Source organism: Microcebus murinus, chromosome 4, assembly GCF_040939455.1.
Source record: "Microcebus murinus isolate Inina chromosome 4, M.murinus_Inina_mat1.0, whole genome shotgun sequence".
NCBI lineage: Eukaryota > Metazoa > Chordata > Mammalia > Primates > Cheirogaleidae > Microcebus > Microcebus murinus.
The window spans coordinates 3441120-3461394 of record NC_134107.1 but is presented as its reverse complement, the minus strand read 5'-3'; the positions used below and the strand labels follow the sequence as shown (position 1 = coordinate 3461394).

The 20275-nt window shown below is 61.3% G+C and overlaps 1 protein-coding gene across 2 annotated transcripts in view; it reads right to left on the bottom strand.

The window, feature by feature from the left end:
* The window catches only part of KLHL26 (kelch like family member 26), a 29439-nt gene extending 15205 nt beyond the window's left edge, over positions 1–14234 (bottom strand). Inside the window, exon 1 of one of the 2 annotated variants that reach the window (XM_012735669.2) lies at positions 14096–14234. In XM_012735669.2, the coding sequence (XP_012591123.2) occupies positions 14096–14178 (83 nt within the window). In that variant the 5' untranslated portion in view covers positions 14179–14234. The remainder of the gene's footprint in view (positions 1–14095) is intronic. The other variant, XM_076001552.1, reaches the window with a different exon arrangement.
* Between the last annotated feature and the right edge of the window lie 6041 nt (positions 14235–20275).

Genomic DNA, 20275 nt, shown 5'->3' with positions numbered 1-20275 from the left:
AGTCCCAAGGCCAGCAAGGAGGAAGTCCTGCCGCCCCAAAAAGGGCCCCTGAAGGCAAGGGGTGCGCAGCAGCGAGCTCTCCGCCTCCACCACACCCCTCCCTCCCCGGCTCACGGCCAGAGCGCGATGTCGGGGCCCCCATCGGAACAGCCCCCACCGACCGAGGGAGCGCCCACCTGCCCCGCACCCTCTCACCCACCCTCCGCCCTGCCCAGCCACCCGTCTGCCTGGCGAGCGTGACCCAGGGGGAGCGCCCACCTGCCCCGCACCCTCTCACCCACCCTCCGCCCTGCCCAGCCACCCGTCTGCCTGGCGAGCGTGACCCAGGGGGAGCGCCCACCTGCCCCGCACCCTCTCACCCACCCTCCGCCCTGCCCAGCCACCCGTCTGCCTGGCGAGCGTGACCCAGGGGGAGCGCCCACCTGCCCCGCACCCTCTCACCCACCCTCCGCCCTGCCCGGCCACCCGTCTGCCTGGCGAGCGTGACCCAGGGGGAGCGCCCACCTGCCCCGCACCCTCTCACCCACCCTCCGCCCTGCCCGGCCACCTGTCTGCCTGGCGAGCATGACCCAGGTCCAGCCCTGCGCCGGGCGCCAGCATGTGGCAGGAGTCGGCACCCCCGCCCCGCCCTGGGGCTCCCCTTCAGCCGTGGGGGGCCCGCGGGAGCCCGGAGCAGGAAGACAGGCCCAGCGCTGCCCGGATCGGGAGGCAGGCCGGGTCTCCCGAGCAAGACCGCGCAGCGCCGCCCGTCTGCAGAGTGGGCCCTCCCTCGGGGCAGCCGGAGGACCCATGGGGCAAATGCACAAGCTTGCCCTGGCCAGCCCTGAGGAGCGGGTGTCCTGCTCTTCCCGACGCCAATCTCCACAACCTCCACGCCCAGCCTCCCAGCTCCGGCAGAGCCGCAGAGAGGCCTCGGCCCTCCCAGCCTGCGTCTCCCACTGAGTCACGGCAACGGTCCTGGGCCCACCCACCGGGGCCGTGGAGAGGCCAATCGGCAACCGCGAGCTGGCGTGGAAGGGCCGGTCAGCCGAGCCTGGTAGTCCCTCTGCTGCTTGTTTACTGTGTGGCCCTGGGTCAGTGTCTGAACCTCTCTGTGCCTCAGTTTCGCCATCTGTAAACGGGAGATGGTGGCGGCGGTCCCTTCCGAGACCGCCCACCGAAAGGTGAGCCAGGAGCCAGGGCGGCACAGAGTGGGCGCTCCCTCGGGCGGTGGGGGCTGGCCCGATGGGGGCGCCCAGACAGTGCGGTCTGGCCGTGAGCCGGGAAGGGAGGGGTGCCCTGGAGGCAGAGATCTGGCTGCTGGCCGGGGAGGTGGCCGGGGAGGTGCCAGGTGGGTGTCTCCTGAGTGGCAGCACGTCAGATCTTCGCTCACGGCCCCAGTCCCCTCCACACGGCCGCCTGGCCCGAGTCCTGGCGTTGGGCGCGTGGCCCTTCCATCACCCGGGAAGCCCTCGGCAGGACTCTGCTGGACAGCTGACCTTCGCACGTGCCGCCCCATGTAGACTGGCCGACCCCTCCTGCCCCCGACCCCACTCCCAAGCCCACCCCTCTCCTGTGCACAGAGCCTCAGCCGCCGCCTCCTCCGCCCCGCTCCGCCGTGGCGCCCCTCCCACTCACGGCCCGGCCGGGCCACGCAGGGCCCACGAGTGGACAGGTCTCACCCTCCCACCCAGGTGACACATTGCTTCTGGCGACGGCCCATCCCCCACCGGATCCCCCGCCTGGGTGCGCAGGCCTCTCGGCTCCACGGAGCAGGCAAGTAGGCGCATGACCAAGACCGAGGCCCCAGAGCGCGGCCGCTCGCTGCGAAACCCAGCGAGATTCCTGCACCGCTGAACTCCTGCAGCTCGGGCGGAACGTGCCGCAGGGCGGCCCAGCCCGCTGCCTCCCCGGGCAGGGCGGCACCGGGGCCTCAGAAGGGACAGGGCTGCCACACCCACGAACACAGCCCCGCCCGGCGCCACGGGGCCAGACGCGGGCACCCCGTGGCCGGGCCTGGGGCCTTGTGATAACAGCGCACATTTCGTCAGCAGAAGGGGCCTGTCGTGAGTACCTTCGCTTTAGGGGTGCTCAACATCCCTCCCCTCTTCTTATCAGGACGCCTGTTTTCCTTGGGGACCTCCTGTGCTCCACTGCCAACCCCAGTGGTGGGGGTCAGGCAGACCCCACACCTGGGCTGAAACACGACACATGTGGCCCAGCCTGACCAACCAGAGGCTCCAGGGGCCCTGGCCTTGGGGATGCTTCCTAGGACGGGGGTGTGGCCAATCGGACCCAATCAGAGCCTTCCCTGGGACCACAGCTAGAGCCACCAGGATGGAGACTCACCTTCCCCACGGAGTTGCTGGTTCAACAGGGTGCAAGGTGGGGTCACCTTTGCACCAGGTGGGCAGCACCCAGCCAAGAGGGAAGGTAAGCTGAGAGATGGGGGTCACCGATTCTGGCGGAATCCTTCGAGCCTTGAACCCCGATGTACCTGAAACTGAACGTCTCCCTGAACTTTTTTTTTTTTTTTTTGAGACAGAGCCTCACTCTGTCACCCAGGCTAGAATGCCGTGGCATCAGCCTAGCTCACAGCAACCTCCAACTCCTGGGCTCAAGCAATCCTCCTGCCTCAGCCTCCCAAGTAGCTGGGACTACAGGCATGTGCCACCATGCCTGGCTAAATGTTTCTATATATTTTTAGTTGGCCAATTAATTTATTTCTATTTATAGTAGAGACGGAGGTCTGGCTCTTGCTCAGGCTGGTCTTAAACTCCTGACCTCGAGCAATCCGCCTGCCTCAGCCTCCCAGAGTGCTAAGATTACAGGCGTGAGCCACCGCGCCCGGCCCACTTTGAGTTTTTAACTGAAGGCGGCGAGTTGGGTTTCTGGCTCTCACAACCAAAGGAGGCCCGGGATGTCGGAAGCCCCCGGGATGTCGGAAGCCCCCGGAATGTCGGAAGCGCCCGGTCCATCTGCGCCATTCCGGATGAGCCCCTGGAACAAACGCAGTGGGGAGGGCGCCTCTCCCTGCACTGCCCGCAAGCTTCCTACCAGGCAGGGGACGAAGCCACGAAGCCACGCCGTAGGCGATGGTGAGAGTGAGTGGGCGGCGGCCATCCCCAGCCGGAGCCCCACCCGTCTGCGACAAGACGGCCGGCTCCCCCGGTCGCCCCCCCCAAAGGTCAGCGCGCGGCCCGCGCCCACAGGGGACGCGGAAGCTCAACGGCTCTGAATGCCAACGGGCTGGAGGCGTGACCGGCTGGAAGAGCAGAGGGCCCGGTGCCATCAGCCTCGGCGAGGAAGACACCACCGCCGTCCGTGCGAGAGACTCGCGTGGAGTGTGGACGCCCACGGCCCCCACGGCCCCGCCTCTCGCAACACGGAGCCGCCACAGCCCCGGCGTCACCAGGGGGACCGCCCGGTTACCCCGTGAGCTGCAGTCCTGGAAGGTTTCCACGGACGGGACGGCTCGGGCCGGTGTGCGTGAAGGACTGTCTCGGGGCCCTCCGGGGGGCTCCCCTACGTGCCTGTCACCTCTGTCCCCTCGCGGCCACCGGGAGAGCCCTTACGCCCCACCCACCCCGGGAAAGCTCCTAGCGCTCAGCTCTGCTGACGGAAGATTCCGGGCTCTCGCACGGCGCTCTGCTCCGCCGCCTTCGGCAGACCGCCTCGGATTCTCGCATCCCGTGGAGAGCCTGCTCTCCGGATGCGCGGCCCAGCCCGGCGCTCTCCTCGACCCCGTGGCCTCTCACAGCTGTGGCGTCAGAAAGCATGCTCGGCCTCGATCCTCGGGTGACCCCCCCCCCCGGCCTTCAAAAGCCTGAAGGTCCAGCCCTGGAGATCTCCTCCGGCCAAGCGTGTTCAATTCCGGAAGCCCCTGCCCTCGCAGGGAAAGGTCTGCGATTCCCCGAAGGCGCCGGTCACTTCCTCCCGGATCACAGCGAGTGCAGCGTGCGGTGCGCGCCGGCCGGTCCCTGCTCGGCCAGGGGTCTGAAATCACGCTGGCCGCGCACCAAGATCCGCCGGGCGGAGGGGGGGTGCCGGGGAAGGGCCGGCCGGGGCTGGAGGCGAGCGCCGTGAATTCCGCGCGGCCCTCCCCGGGGAGACGTGTGCGCGGGGCGGGGGGCAGGAAAGGGCTGGAGGCCCGGGGTTAACAAGTGTTAAGAGAGCCCGTCCGTCCGCACAGCTGCGAGCGGCTACCAGAGGAGGAGGGTGGGGCTGCCGCAGAGGGGACCCGGCGGGCCGGCCCCACCTCCCAGGCAGACAGCTGGGCGGCGGGAGAGCCCGGCTGGCTGTCCTGTTTTGCCTCCTTTAGCTCCAGCACGCCGCGCCCGGAGCCTGCTCGGAGCCTGCTCGCTGGCTGAACACGTCACACGCATAGTGGCACCCTGCGCCGGCTCGGTCACGTCCCTGTCGGCCCCTGCAGGGCTCTCCCCAGACCCTGCCGGTTAAGTGGAGGGGGAGGGGGAAGGAGGGGGAGGGGGAGGGGAGGAGGGGGCATTCCAGAAGCCTCCAGGCCAGGCGGGTCCCCTTGCCACGCCCATGGCAGATTGCGGTGGGCGATGGGGGGAGACGCTGGCAGCGGCTGGGAGCGGAGGGCGTACAGCCCTGCCCTCAGAGGCCCGTTCTAGGGAACACGGATCTCTAACCACAGAGGATGCACCGTGACAACAAGGCAGGGCGGGGACACGGGGGCAGTGGGGCGTCTCGGTGGACAGAGCGGCCAGGCCCGGCGAGGCAACGCCCGAGGGGCAGTCCAGGCGAGCGTGCTCTGGAGACCGGTGGGACCCCCAGGGTGCCGGAAGCCCAGACAGGTCACACCGAGAAGCGGATTTTGTTCAGAGAGCGAGGGAGGCCCTGGGCAGGTGTCTGCTGGACCTCATCTGTAAAGAGCCCCCAGAACCTTCCAGAGGAGGCAGGAACCTCCAGCTCGGCCTCAGGACCCCGGGATCATCTGGGGCAACTGTGAGGAAAGGGCGACACAACTTCTGCTTTTTCTGCCCGCTGGCATGCGGGTGCTCCACGCGCGGGGCCTGTCTGCCCCGTGGAGCCCCGTGCCCGGCACCAAGCACAGCAGCAGGCACACGGGAGACACCTGCCAGCAGGCAGAGAAAGGTATCGGGTGTGTGCCGTCCACAGGAGCAAGGAACCAGGGTGCCAGGACAGGTGCCGCCCACGGCACCCAATACCTTCGGCAAAGCCCACCCCTTCCTTCTGGGCCCCAAGGCCCTCAAGTCACCGAATCATTTCTGTCGCTACCCTTCTTCCTGCTCTCTGCCTCCTCTTCCTCTCCCTCCTGCTCTTCCTGCTCTTCCTCCTCCTGGGCCCTGACCCCAAATCCAAAACAACCTCTAAAACCAAAGGGCAAGCCGGGCGCGGTGGCTCACGCCTGTAATCCTAGCTCTCTGGGAGGCTGAGGCGGGCGGATCACTCAAGGTCAGGAGTTCGAAACCAGCCTGAGCAAGAGTGAGACTCCGTCTCTACTATAAATACAAAGAAATTAATTGGCCAACTAATATATATAGAAAAAATTAGCCGGGCATGGTGGCGCATCCCTGTAGTCCCAGCTACTTGGGGAGGCTGAGGCAGGAGGATCGCTTGAGCCCAGGAGTCTGAGGTTGCTGTGAGCTAGGCTGACACCATGGCACTCACTCTAGCCTGGGCAACAAAGTGAGACTCTGTCTCAAAAAAAAAAAAAAAAAAACAAAGGGCAGGTTACAATGAAAACAAATCAGAAAAAGGGCCGGGCACGGTTGCTCGCACCCATGATCCCAGCACTCTGGGAGGCCGAGGCAGGGGATTCCTTGAGGCCAGGAGTTCGAGACCAGCCTTGGCAACACAGTGAGACCCCATCTCTGCAGAAAAATAAAACAATCAGCCGGGCATGGTGGCACACGCCTGTAGTCCCAGCTACCCGGGAGGCTGAGGCAGAAGGATCGCTTGAGCCCAGGAGTTGGAGGCTGCTGTGAGCTGTGATGACACCACTGAACTCAGGCCTGGGCCAGAGAGTGAGACCGTGCCTCAAAAACAAAAAAAATCAGGAAAAGAGAAAAACAAAGGGCCGGAGTGAGGAGAAGGCCTCACTTTTAAAGTGTCTGGGGGAGACAGGGGCGTCATAAATGCTCACGGCCGTGGGGAGGGCGGGGGCACGTCCCCGCGGCGGCTCCCTGCAGACGGAGAGATTACAATGGAGCCTAATAAAACCTTTCTTCCCCGGTAACTACGGCCGACGACACGAAGGCCGTCCCGGGGTCACGGCTACCGGGTGGAGACGGCCCAGCTGAGAGACAACGCGGGGCGAAGCGTGTGCTTCGGCAATTTCACGCCGTGGGCGCTCGGGCGGCGGGGAGGGGAGGAGAGAGCGGCCTCCCTCCTGGGGGGAGCAGGGCCTCGAGGGGCGGATCGAGTGACCTGGACACGGCCCGGCCCTCAGCGTGCCTCTGCTCAGCCTGGCCTGCCCCGACCCGGCTCCTGCCGCCCCGTGGGGCGCCTGCCCAGCCCCGCTCCCGGGCGCCGGGTCACGCCGGGTCACGCCGGGTCACGCAGTCTGCCCCCTCCGGCTCGGAAGGGACGAGTCCTCGCCTCGCTTCTGCCACGGCCCCCTTTGCGGTCGCCGGTGACGGCGCTGCTGTCTCCCTGGCCGCCCGGGCCAACTGTGCCTTTTCCCCCCCACACGGGGGCCTGCGGGCAAGGCTCGCGGGCTCCCGCCATCCCCCAGAGCCCCGCGTTCCGGATGAGGGATCCGACACAGACGCAGGTCGGAAGGAGGGTCCACAGACACCCGTGGGTGCCACGGAGCCCCAGACGCCGCGTTTCCCGGGAGGAGCTCGGTCCCGCTCTGCGGAGGCCGGAATCCTGCCTCCCTCTCCCGCTGAGAAGGGGCCAAGGCTAAAGGGAGGAGAGCCTCCCTACAGGGCAAGTCGGCCCCCTCGTCTCCCAGCAGGGCCAGGGGGCTCGGTAAGAGCCACGCGGGAGGTGGCCGGGCAGGGCGGCTAAGAGAGCCTGGACGAGCAGAAGCCACGGAGCCGGGCTGGCCTGTGACGGCCCCACACGCCCCCACGAAAACGCCCCGCCTCCCCCTCCCCCCCAGTGCCGGAAGGGCAGGCGGGGATGGAGGATGCTGAAGGCCCGTGTCTGGAGACCCTGCGCGGCCGGCCGGGCACCTCACGGCGATGGACTCTCAGCTGGGGAAGTGGCCGCTCCCCGGAGGGTTCCGCCCTCTGCTTGCGCCACCCTGAGCGGCCCCAACCTCCCTCCCCCCCACCCCCCACCGTCGCCCGAGCTGGGGGAGGCCTTGTGGTGAACCAGCGTCTCGGGTGCCAGTGAGCCTGCAGGCAGGATCCCCCCTCCCCGCGGCCGCCGCTCGGCGCGTCTCTGGGGTCAGGCTCAGCCCTTAGCGACCATCTCCACGAGGCCCCGTGATTTTCGGTTGATCCCTCGAGCTGGGAAGGAAGGAGAATGAGGCTTTCTCTTTGTTTCTCCCCCCCCTTGGTTGCAGAAGAGAGAAGCTGGAACAAACAGGTTACATAAACGTCGGGGGCGGCGGGCAGTGGGGGAGTGCAGTCCCTCCTGGGGACAGTTTCTTGAGTCGTGGTACGGCAGGAAGGGCCAAGGGGAGGACGGCAACCGCCCCCACCCCTGGCCAAATGACAAAACCCTTCATGCCTGGCAGGCTGCAAAGCCAGCCTCCCCCTACCCTTGGCGGCCCCACTAGTGTCCCCCAAAAGGCAAGGGACTGGCCTGATTCCACTGGACAGAAGGGGCGTCCCACCTGCCAGACTCCAAGGCTCAGAGGACAGGAAACTTTTCCACACCCCTGTGCATCCCTGCCAGCCTCCTCCCTCCCGGCCGAATCCCCTCCGTACGTCCGGTCCCGTGCTCCAGGCTCCCGGGACAGCGCAAGAGAGACAGACCCCGCCCCTCATCCTCAAGGCGCTTCCGCAACAGGACTCACCAAATAATGTCAGCATGACCGAGAACACGCAACAACTGCACGGGGCGGCATTTCCACTCCTGGATATATACCCCCAAGAACTGAATAGAAGCAACGGGATACAAACATATACACTCCTGTTCTTGACAGCACCGTGCATAATAGGCAAAAGGTAGAATATAAGGCCGGGCGCGGTGGCTCACGCCTGTAATCCTAGCACTCTGGGAGGCCGAGGCAGGAGGATCGCTCAAGGTCAGGAGTTCGAGACCAGCCTGAGCGAGAGCGAGACCCCCGTCTCTACTAAAAATAGAAAGACATTAATCGGCCACCTAAAAATATATAGAAAAAAATTAGCCGGGCATGGTGGCACATGCCTGTAGTCCCAGCTACTCGGGAGGCTGAGGCAGGAGGATCGCTTGAGCCCAGGAGTTGGAGGTTGCTGTGAGCTAGGCTGATGCCACGGCACTCTAGCCCGGGCAATAGAGTGAGATTCTGTTTCCAAAAAAAAACATGACGCAACACTGCGTGGAAGAAGCCAGACATGAAAGGCCACACGGTGTGTGATTCTATTTATAAGACAGGAAAACTGACAGAGGTAGAAGGTAAGCGGTGGCCAGAGGCTGGGGCAGGGGGCTGAGCAGTGACTGCTAATGGAGACAGGCTTCCTTTTAGGGTGGTGAAAATGTTCAGGCTCAGTGAGGACTTGCCACGTGCCTATAGTCCCAGCTGCACAGGAGGCTGAGATGAGAGGACTGCATGAGGCCAGGAGTTCAAGGCCAGCCTGAGCAACACAGCCAAAGCCTATCTCTAAAGAAAAAATTAGAATCAGAAAGAAAAAAAAAAGTTCCTTCCTGTGGGGAAATAGAGAGGAAAAAAAATGTTTTGGAACTATCCAGAGATGATTGTTACACAATACTGTGAATGTTCTAAATGCCACTGAACTGTTCACTTTAGTTGTCCAGCTAATTTCCTTCTATTTTTGTTTTTTTTCTGGTTTTTTTTGAGACAGAGTCTCGCTTTGTTGCCCAGGCTAGAGTGAGTGCCGTGGCGTCAGCCTAGCTCACAGCAACCTCAGACTCCTGGGCTCAAGCGATCCTCCTGCCTCAGCCTCCCGAGTAGCTGGGACTACAGGCACACGCCACCATGCCCGGCTAATTTTATATATATATATACATATATATATATATATATATATATATATATATATTAGTTGGCCAATTAATTTCTTTCTATTTATAGTAGAGATGGGTCTCGCTCTTGCTCATGTTGGTTTCGAACTCCTGAGCTTGAGTGATCCTCCTGCCTCGGCCTCCCAGAGTGCTGGGATTACAGGCATGAGCCACCGCGCCCGGCCTCCTTCTATCTTTAGTAGAGACGGGGTCTCGCTCTTGCTCATGCTGGTTTCGAACTCCTGAGCTTGAGTGATCCTCCTGCCTTGGCCTCCCAGAGTGCTAGGGTGACAGGCGTGAGCCATTGCGCCTGGCTGAACTGTTCACTTTAAATGGGTGCGTTTTATGTTATATAAATTTTTACCTCAAAGAAAACCAAAACACAGCAAGGTGACCAGAAAAGGTGTTCTGCTTGAGCTTGGGTGGTCAGCCAGGTGGCTCTGGGAGCTGGTGACCTCGGAGTGTAGAAAGATGAAGAGGAACAAGGCACAGGTTGGCTGATGGGGAGGGGGGCCGGTGCACCAGGCCTGGCCGGCCCGTTTGCAATAAATGAAGGGACAAACGGACGAACGAACGATGCTACGGAGGCCTCCACATCTCAAAAGGATCTTCAGGGCCATGTGTGGCGGCTCACGCCTGTCATCCTAGCACTCCGGGAGGCCAAAGCGGAAGGATCACTCAAGGTCAGCAGTTTGAAACCAGCCTGAGCAAGAGCCAGACCCCCTCTCTACTAAAAATAGAAAGAAATTATCTGGACAACTAAAAAAATATGTAGAAAAAATTAGCCGGGCATGGTGGCGCACACCTGTAGTCCCAGCTACTCGGGAGGCTGAGACAGGAGGATCGCTTGAGCCCAGGAGTCTGAGGTTGCTGTGAGCGAGGCTGATGTCATGGCACTCTAGCCCGGGCAACAGAGTGAGACTCTGTCTCAAAAACAAGGATCTTCAGGAGATCTTGTACCAATCTCCCTCTGATCAATTTTCTATATAGTCCATGTTGCAACATTAGAGGGTCTCCCCACTCTGGCACCCAACGGACAAGACGCCCCGAACAACAGTGATTTTTCACCAGGTTGCTACTCGGGAGGCTGGAAAGGGAGGATCAGGGTGATCCTGAAGCGGCGGCCGGCAAAGAAGAGACCGGGACACTATGGCATGACGCCGTGCCTTTCTTCGATATACAGAAAAGGTTGGGCCTTAACAAAGCAGATCGTACGATGGCAGTCCAAAGAGGTGAACAGCCCTTCAAGACTCTTGCTCGATGCCATGCGTTTGAAAAAGAATGGATAGAGAACGCACATGGAGTCTACACCACATCACCCTGAACGCGCCCGATCTTGTCTGATCTCAGAGGTTAAGCAGGGTCGGGCCTGGTTAGTACTTGGATGGGACACCACACATGGAACTGGTACTACCGGGCAGAGAAAGAGTGCAAGATAGACTATGGCGATCTCGTTGAATGCCTACTTTGGCAAAAAAACGATAAAACGTGTGTGTGCCATCCGGAAGCAGCAGGGTAGGCTAATAAAGGAAGGGAAGTATGGCCACTCCACCTCGCCACTCGGCAAGGGGAGCCTAGGCCCTGAACAGAGCAGTAACTGATGGCTGGAGGCTGATTTTCGTGTTCTCCATTCTTCATTGGAAAGATGATTTACTGAAAACCTCTTTGTCAAATGTGTAAAAATAAAGGATTGCTCCAAAAAACTAAAAATAAAAAAAACAAAGTGGCTCTTTTTAGGCAAAGATTTCTTAAATACATGACCCCTAAAAGAAGAATGCAGGTAAATCGGACCTCACCAGAATGATAGACTTTTGCCTTGGGAAAGGTACCACCCAGAAAATGAAAAGACAAGCCATAGCCCGGGAGAATATTATGTGCAAATCATGTATCCAGTGAAGGACTTGCATCTGGAATACGTAAAGTCCTCTCAAAACGCAATAACAGGCCGGGCATGGTGGCTCACGCCTGTAATGCCAAGGCGGGAGGATCGCTCAAGGTCAGGAGTTCAAGACCAGCCTGAGCAAGAGCGAGACCCTGTCTCTACTAAAAATAGAAAGACATTAGCTGGACAACTAAAAATATACAAAAAAAAATCAGCCAGGCATGGTGGCGCATGCCTGTAGTCCCAGCTACTCGGAAGGCTGAGGCAGGAGGATCGCTTGAGCCCAGGAGTTGGAGGTTGCTGTGAGCTAGGCTGACGCCACGGCACTCTAGCCAGGGCAACAGAGAGAGACTCTGTCTCAAAAACAAACCAATAATAAAAAGACAACCCACTTTAAAAGTGGGCAAAAGATACGAAAAGATGCTTTACCAAAGATATGAACAGCCAAGAAGCTACTGAAAAAAAATGTCCAATATCATTAATTATGGAAATGCAAACTAAAACCAAAATGAGGCACTGGTGCATAGGCAAAGGATGGCTAAAGCTAAGGACCGGCCCTCCCACCTGCGGATGAGGATGAGGAGCAACTGGAACTCTCGTGCGCTGCCAGCAGGGATGCAGAATGGCGCAGCCCTTTGGAAAAGAGCTTGGCAGTGTCTTAAAAAATCAAACATACGTGTACTCAGTGACTCAGTCATTCCACTCTCAAGTATTTACCCAAGAGGATGAGAGTATATGTTCACACAGAGACACACGCCCAGATGTTCGCAGCAACTCCATGTGCGATGGTCACGGTGGAAACCACCCAACAGCCCATCAGCCTGTAAATGGATAAACAAACTGCGTCCACCCACACAACATCGAACGGGCGGACACAGTGTGTTTATTTTCATTCCCCAGCGAAAAAGAACAAAGTTCTGACACTCACAACTGCATAAACTTCGAAAACATGACGTGAAGGAAAGAAGCCAGATGCGAAAGGCCACGTGTTGTGTGATTCTATTCACATAAGATTTCTAGAAAAGACAAAACTATAGAGAGTGAAAGCAGATTGTAATGTCCCTGGGGCTGGAAGGGGGGGGGTTGGGGATGACTGCAAATGGGCCTGGGGCAACTCTTTGGGGTGATGGAAGCATTCTAAAAACCTAGATTGTGGTGATGGATGTGCAACTCAATAAATGTATTAAAACCCAGGCCGGGCGCGGTGGCTCACGCCGGTAATCCTAGCTCTCTGGGAGGCCGAGATGGGTGGATTGCTCAAGGTCAGGAGTTCGAAACCAGCCTGAGCAAGAGCGAGACCTCGTCTCTACTATAAATAGAAAGAAATTAATTGGCCAACTAATATATATAGAAAAAATTAGCCGGGCATGGTGGCGCATGCCTGTAGTCCCAGCTACTCGGGAGGCTGAGGCAGGAGGATCGCTTGAGTCCAGGAGTTAGAGGTTGCTGTGAGCGAGGCTGACGCCACGGCACTCACTCTAGCCTGGGCAACAAGTGAGATTCTGTCTCAAAAAAAAAAAAAAAAACTCAATGAACTGTTCAGTTAAAATGAGTGAACTGTATGGTATGTAATGAATTATACCACAGTAAAGCTGTTTAAAAAAGACAACCCTTGCCCCAAGTTATCAGGGGTTCCCTGTTCCTCTTGTCTGTCCCTTATTCACCACCTCATGCCCAGTCATCAAGCTCTGGCCATTCTACTCCCTGAATGTCTCCCCAGATCCTCAGATTTCTCCTGGCTCCTTCCTATAGGCCTCCAGCCTCGCCCCACACCTGCCCTGCAAGGCTGGTCGCCCCTGTATGCAAACATCTCCCAGGCTTCCCGCAGCCGCCAGCGGGCAAAACTCAGTGCCCTACTACTCTGCCCACACACCTAAGCCTCAAGGTGTCACTCAGCATCCCCGGGAACCAGCAGGGACTTTGCCTCCTCTGTGTCCTGGCCCGGCCATCCCTCCCCTACCTACCCCATCCCTGGTTCCATCCCATCAGGCTTCCAAAGCCCGACTCACACGCCTAGGCCATCAGGCCATTCCCGCCAGCACCTGCCCAGAGCCCCGAGAGGAGGCCCAACTACACGGCACACAGGTACCGGCCAACTTCACCATTTATCACGCTGGCTGGAAATTACTGGCTCCTGGAAGCTCACCAGTGAGAAAGAGCCTGAATTTCCTCCTTGGCCAGCAGAGGGTGGTGGGCGTCCTGCGGGGCCAGGGTGGGAGGGCCTAGCTTGGCCAGGTGGGAAAGAGCCAGAGGCAGGTGTTCTTCCCCTCTGAGAATCCAGAACAACGCGTAAAAGCACCTACAATGTTTATGCAGATTCTGGGGTTCAAGCAACCCGTCTCAGGACTCGGCCATGGGGAAAGGGGGCCTCTCTCTGACCAAAGGAGTGAATCCTGCCCACTTGATTGAGGGCAAGACCTTGCTTCAAGTCCTTTAGCCTTGGAGAGGGAGACGGATTTGAACTTCATGGGGATGGAAGGGTGGAGCCCCAGGAAGGTCCCTCTCTGTGTGCTCTATAGACCCTCCAGGCTCTGTCACCATATTCAGGCTCCCCAAGACCCACCGCAGCCCCTCAGGGCCTCTGGGACCCCCAGACCCCCTCAGCCTCCCACTCTCAGGCTCTCAGGTTCACCTGAGCCCTCCACCCACAGCCTCCCCCAGCCTTCACCCCTCCCAGGACCACCTTCAGCCACCTCAGGGTGCCTGGGCGCCCCCAGGAAGCCTTGGGCCTTAGCCTCCTCTTCAGAGCCCCCAGACACCCTCGACACCTCGGACTGCCCATGGCCCCTGCTCAGGCCGTCTCTAGCGCCCAGAACCTTTGGGGCCCCGTTCCCCATGGTTCCATCACGGTGGGGAGCCCCTCGGTTCCCCTTCAGACCTCCAGGATCCCCAGGCCCCTAGGGCGGCCTGCAGACGCCGCGAGGTCCCGGGCGCCCAGCCCCCCCAGCCGCCCCCCAGCAGCCCTCGGTTGCCCCAGCACCCCACGGCCCCGTCAGGTCCGCAGTCCCTGCAGAAGCCCCTCGAGCTGGCCAGGCCTCTCCCCAGCCCCTCAGGACCCCGCGAGACACCCCGCAGGTGCCCGGGCCCCGGAACAGGTGCGGGCCCGCTCAGCGAGGCAGCTCTCACCTGCTCGGGCGCTCGGGGCCTGGGCCCGCGCCGAACGCGCCGCCGCCGCCAGCACCTCCGCCGCTGCCGCCGGACTCCGCCATCTTCCCGCCGCCGCGCTCCGGAGTGACGGTGGCCGCGCGCGCCCGCCCGCCGGGGAGACCGAGACGCCGGGCGCGGGGCGGGGCCGGGGCTGCGGAGGGGCGGGGCCGGGGCTGCGGAGGGGCGGGGCCGGGGCCAGCGATTGGGGCGGGTCTGGACGTGGGCGGGGCGTGGCCTGAGGAGGGGCGGGGCGGGCCCCCGGCACCTGTCTGCGGCGGGGGCGGGGCCTGTCCTGCCGTGGGGTGGGAAGGGGCGTGGCCAGGGCGAGAGGGCGGGGATTGGGGCGGGGCCCTGGCGCGAGGGGCGGGGCCGAGTCTGAAGGCAGACGGGGCGGGTCCGGGCGAGGAGGGAGCGCCGCCGGTGAAGAGGCGGGGCCCGGGTGGGGCCCGCGTGAGGGGTTCAGGGTCGGGGCGGCGGGCCCCAACCCACCGCCTGGGGTGAGGAGCTGAGCCCAGTCTGAGGAGTGGGCGGGGCCTGGTCGAGAAGGGGCGGGGCCTCAGGAGAGGCGAGACGGGGCTCCCTCTCTCAAAGAGCGGAGCGGGCGGGGCCTGGTCGAGAAGGGGCGGGGCCTCAGGAGAGGCGAGACGGGGCTCCCTCTCTCAAAGAGCGGAGGGGGCGGGGCCTGGTCGGGAAGGGGCGGGGCCTCAGGAGAGGCGGGATGGGGCCCCCCTCTCTCAAAGAGCGGAGGGGGCGGGGCCTGGGAGAAGGGTGGGGCCAGGTCTGAGAAGAGGCGGGGCTAAAGTTAGGGGTCCCGGATGGGGCGTGGCTAGGGCGCTGAAGGCGAGGCTGGGCCTGCGGACCGGCAGGGCCCACGCAGGTGCCTGCCAGGGGGTTGCAGGCGTCTCTGAGGGTCGAGGGTCTGGTCGGGTGGGGTGGACAGGGAAGGGGTCACAAGGAGGGGCGGTCCGCAGGTGAGGTGGGGCGTGGGGAGACAGGTCCCTGAGCTCTGAGAACCTCACCCTCCCTCTCCCGACCCTACACGCGGTGCCCCGAGCCTCACCCTCTCCCAGGCACCTCTCAGGCCGGCGCGGAACCCAGCCCCAGGCCAGGCCTCAGACTTCCAACCCCTCTGGGGTCCCAACCCTCGCCTGACATGTCCTTCCAGAACCTCCACCCTGCGACCCCAGTCGCCTGCCCTTAGATCTCCAAACCTCCGGCTTCATCCACCAACTCTGGCTTCTCGCACCCCCAGACGCCCACCAACAGATATGCCCCCCTCCTCTACTCAAGTCGCCTCTCCCACTCCCCCAAATCCCAGCCCGCACATCCTTCAAACCTAGCTTACGCCCCTGCGTCCATTCCACCAGAGCCAACCCCCCGGGGGCCCCCAAGCTCGAGTCTCCCCCCCCAACACCTGAGCCTTTGGCCGGAGCTCAAAGTCCTGCATCTGTGCCCTTCCTTTTCATCTTTATTCCTGTCTTCCTCTCCTTCCTCCCCTCCCTTCTTTCCTCCCTTCCTGCTCTGGCCCCCTCTGCCTCTGTTAAGCATCCCGAGCTTTCCAAGGCATCCCCCAACCGCCACACCCCTGGAATCTGCCCTGCAAAGGCCCAGGCTCCCAGGACCCTCTCTCTAGCCTCGCTGGAGCTCATTTATTTTTTCACTGTCTGAGTCAGAAAACCCTACCTTGAGCACCCTGGGGCCCAAACGGGGCTCAGAGCCCACCCAGCCTTCAGTCAGCACTAGGAGAAGGGCTGGACATGGGGCCGGAGGCCACGCAGGAGGGAGGAAGGGACCCAGCTGGGTGGACTTTTGCGGGAGGCCCAGACCAAACGGACCCATCTCCGCCAGACGGCTGGGTACGCAGTAGGCGCTCAATCGTTGCGCAGAATGCAGTGTCTGTGCAAGTCGACAGACACGGACTGCTGAAGGGCCCTGCTGGCCTCCCCAGCACGCAGTAAGCTCTTGAGGAACACACACACGCACGTGCACATTCCCTCGTCCGCCCAGCCTGCCGCCGCAGGGGGGCCTTGTTCCAGATGAACCCCACCAGGCATCCAACCCTGCTTGCTGGGGACCTGCAGCTCACACTCCCGCCGCTCATGCGGCGAAGTCCATGGCGTCCATATGCACGCACGCTTCATGGGCATCCGGATTTGCCCCACGTGTCAGACACACAGACTCACAGCTGAGGATAAGAAGAGGTTCGACCGGGCGCGGTGGTTCACACCTGGACAAGATAGCCAGATCCCATCTCTAAAAACGGAAGGAAGGAAGGAAGGAAGGAAGGAAGGAAGGAAGGAAGGAAGGAAGGAAGGAAGGAAGGAAGGAAGGGAGGGAGGGAGGGAGGGAGGGAGGGAGGGAGGGAGGGAGGGAGGAAGGGAAGAGAAGAAGGGAGGGAAGGATGGAAGGAAGGGAGAGAGGGAAGGAGGGAAGGAAGGGAGAGAGGGAAGGAGGGAAGGAAGGGAGAGAGGGAAGGAAGGAAGGATGGAAGGAAGGGAGAGAGGGAAGGAGGGAAGGAAGGGAGGGAGGGAAGGAGGGAAGAAGGGAGGGAAGGATGGAAGGAAGGGAGAGAGGAAAGGAGGGAAGGAAGGATGGAAGGAAGGGAGGGAGGGAAGGAGGGAGGGAAGAGGGGAAGTTTCTGAGCAGAGAAGACATAGTCAACACTGGCTTCATCAAGCTCACTTGCCAGTGGGGTCAGTATCTTCCATGAGGGACTTTTTTATTTTTTTGAGACACAGTCTCGCTTTGTTGCCCAGGCTAGAGTGAGTGCCGTGGCGTCAGCCTCACTCACAGCAACCTCCAACTCCTGGGCTCAAGCGATCCTCCTGCCTCAGCCTCCTGAGTAGCTGGGAATACAGGCATGCGCCACCATGCCTGGCTGATTTTTTTTTTATGTATTTTTAGTTGGCCAATTAATTTGTTTCTATTTATAGTAGAGACGGGGTCTCGCTCTTGCTCAGGCTGGTCTCCAACTCCTGACCTCCAGTGATCCTCCCGCCTCGTCCTCCCAGAGTGCTGGGATGCCAGGCCTGAGCCTCCGCGCCCGGGCCATGAGGGACTTTAGTCGAGAGGCAGGTAACTGAAGTCAAACTGGAAGGGGCTCATCCAGGGACGGTGGCCGGGGAAGGTAGCGGGCAGTCCTCGCTGAGGTGCACTTCGCAGGTGGAGCCAACAGGAGATGGGACGGATGGCGCGTGGGGTGTGAGGCCAGGAACCTCTGCCAGGGTTGTTGGCCAGAGCCCTAGCGGCTGCCACAGCCCGGACAGAGCAGGGGTCGGGAGGACCCACGGCCTGGAGGCGCCGGGAGGCAGGGACTCGGCAGGCGGCGTCCACAGCCCTGGCCACCATCTGGCCCACAGCTGGCGCTGCCGTCCCGGGGGCCGGGCTCGCACCACCTGCTCCCCGGCTTGGACCAGCTGCGGGGCTCACGACCCGGGGTCAGAGCTGGGAGGCCTCCTTACAACCCCAGGTGTTACAGGGGAGGAAGGTGAAGCCTCCGGGGAATGCCTCCGCCTCCTATGGGCTGGGGCTGTCCACCGCTGCGAGCAGCTGGAGCAAGCTGCCGAGGCTGCCGATGCCTCCTCTTGTATGTCTGTGACGTGCACGGTCTCAGCCCAGTCAAGGTTCACTGCCTTCATGGCCCTTAATTCTGCTTCCACTTGTATTTTATTTGTGCATTTATTTTTTTTATTTATTTATTTTTTTTGCAGAGACAAGGTCTGGCTGTGTTGCAAGGCTGGTCTCGAACTCCTGGGCTCAAAGGATCCTCCTGCCTCAGCCTCCCAGAGGGCTGGGGTTACAGGTGTGAGCCACAGTGCCTGGCCCCAGGGTCCAGGACCTCACAAGGCCAGCTCTCACCATGTCCCAGTTTCTTCATCTTCAGAAAACACGGCTGGCCACTCTGGGAGGCCGAGGCGGGAGGATTGCTCGAGGTCAGGAGTTCGAGACCAGCCTAAGCAAGAGCGAGACCCCCGTCTCTACTATAAATAGAAAGAAAATTAACTGGCCAACTAATGTATATAGAAAAAATGAGCCGGGCATGGTGGCGCATGCCTGTAGTCCCAGCTACCCGGGAGGCTGAGGCAGGAGGATCGCTTGAGCCCAGGAGTCTGAGGTTGCTGTGAGCTAGGCTGACGCCACGGCACTCACTCTAGCCTGGGCAACAGAGCGAGATTCTGTCTCAAAAAAAAAAAAAAAAGAGACCAAAAACTGATTTGTTAAAAAAAAGAAAAAAAAAAAAACAGGTCAAATCAACCCAAGGTTATAGAGCTAGGGCTACCTCTGGGGGTTCCCCGGGAGAAGGTACAAGGGGACACCCCCCAGGGCTCGGGCGCTGGGCTACTGCTGGGAATTGCACTGCAATCATGCCAGACAAGGCCCTTGCGCTCCTGTTCCAGAACACTCTGGAATGCATGGGAAAGACAAGTCTGAGACTCGGACATCGATCAACGGTCAAGGCTGTTCCAGAAGGCGATCACCACCAAGGAGGCTGAGAATGATTGGGGTGGGGGTGGTGGTGGTGGTGGGGTGGTGAGGACTGATTCAGCCTTGGTAAAAGCAGGAGAGATAGAATGTTTTAGAATGTTCCGGGACATTCCGGAACATTGTGGAAGGGTCCGGAATGTTCCAGAACATTCCCAGTGGGACACAGCGTGGAGGGCCCGAGCCCGGCCTCAGGAAGGGCTGAAGGGACAGAGAGGAGGCCGAGGCCGCGTGGGCTCCAAGGAGGGGGAAGAGGGCAGGGCGGTGCAGACAGGGAGAGTGTCAACAAGGATGTGTTGAGAGCAGCCTCCTCCTCCCCGGTGTGTGGGACGCAGCTGTGGCCGGGGTGCCTAGCCCGTCGCCGCATCTGGTAGGGGGAACATTTATTAAACCAATCATCGCGCAAGCAAACAAGCCACCACGTAACCGTCAACACGAGGAGGGCTGGGGCTGAGCCGGGGGAGCAGGGAGGGACACTGAGCCTGAAGAGTTGGCCAGAGGAGCTCGGAAGGAGCGGCCTCCCAGGTGGAGGGGACAGGACGGCCCTCGCGGGGGCCCTGGGGAGGGGGCGCCCGGCCGAACCCAACGGGGACCTGGCCAGCCCCCAGGCGAGGTCCCCAAGTCTCCTCCCTCCCGAGCCCCTGGGAGCAGACAGCCCCGACGTCCCATCCTGGCCTCCGAACGTCCACAGCGCCCACCGAGCGCCCGCCGGATGCCGGGGACACCCTTGCCCGGACCTCCCTTCCCCAGCAGCTCCGGGAACTCGGGCCTGTCGCCAGGGGGAACCAGGTTGCCGTGGCAACCCCGTGCTACCGTTGCCACGGCAGCAGCAGCCACCCACCCACCGCCAGGTCTCTCTGTGTGCGGCTCAGGAGGAAGATGGAGGGAGGAGCGGAGCCCTGGGGAGGGAAGAGGAAACTGAGGCCCAGGGAGGGAGAACTGCACGCAGCCGGTCCGGACCTGGGCCGCACGGTGGGAGGGACTTCCCTCCCCGTGAGGCTGCAGGAGGGGTCGGGGTCGGTTACTGAGCAGAGAAGGGAGGCCCGGCCTTTCTGGGGCACTCGGGGCCCCTCCCCTGCCAAGGCGGGCGTCCCCATCTGTCGGGAGGGTCCCCTGCAGTCCGCGTTTGTAGGTGCTGGGCCCCACCTCGGACCCCAGCTCTGGCCCTGCAATGCACCCATTTTGGGGTAGGGGAGGAGGCAGGCGATGACCCCATAAAGAGGGAAACGGGAAGAAAGAGAAACCGGCAGGAGATGAGCAGAAACAGCTAGGGAGAGGCAAGCTCAGGGCCTTCCGAGAGAGAGGCGACATGCGGTTTAAAAAAAAAAAACACATCAGGCCGGGCACGGAGGCTCACGCAGGTAATCCTAGCATTCTGGGAGGCCGAGGCGGGAGGATCGCTCGAGGTCAGGAGTTCGAAACCAGCCTGAGCAAGAGCGAGACCCCATCTCTACTATAAATAGAAAGAAACTAATTGGCCAACTAACCTATATAGAAAAAATGAGCCGGGCATGGTGGCGCATGCCTGTAGTCCCAGCTACTCGGGAGGCTGAGGCAGGAGGATCGCTTAAGCCCAGGAGTTGGAGGTTGCTGTGAGCGAGGCTGACGCCACGGCACTCACTCTAGCCTGGGCAACAAAGCGAGACTCTGTCTCAAAAAAAAAAAAAAGTTAAAGGA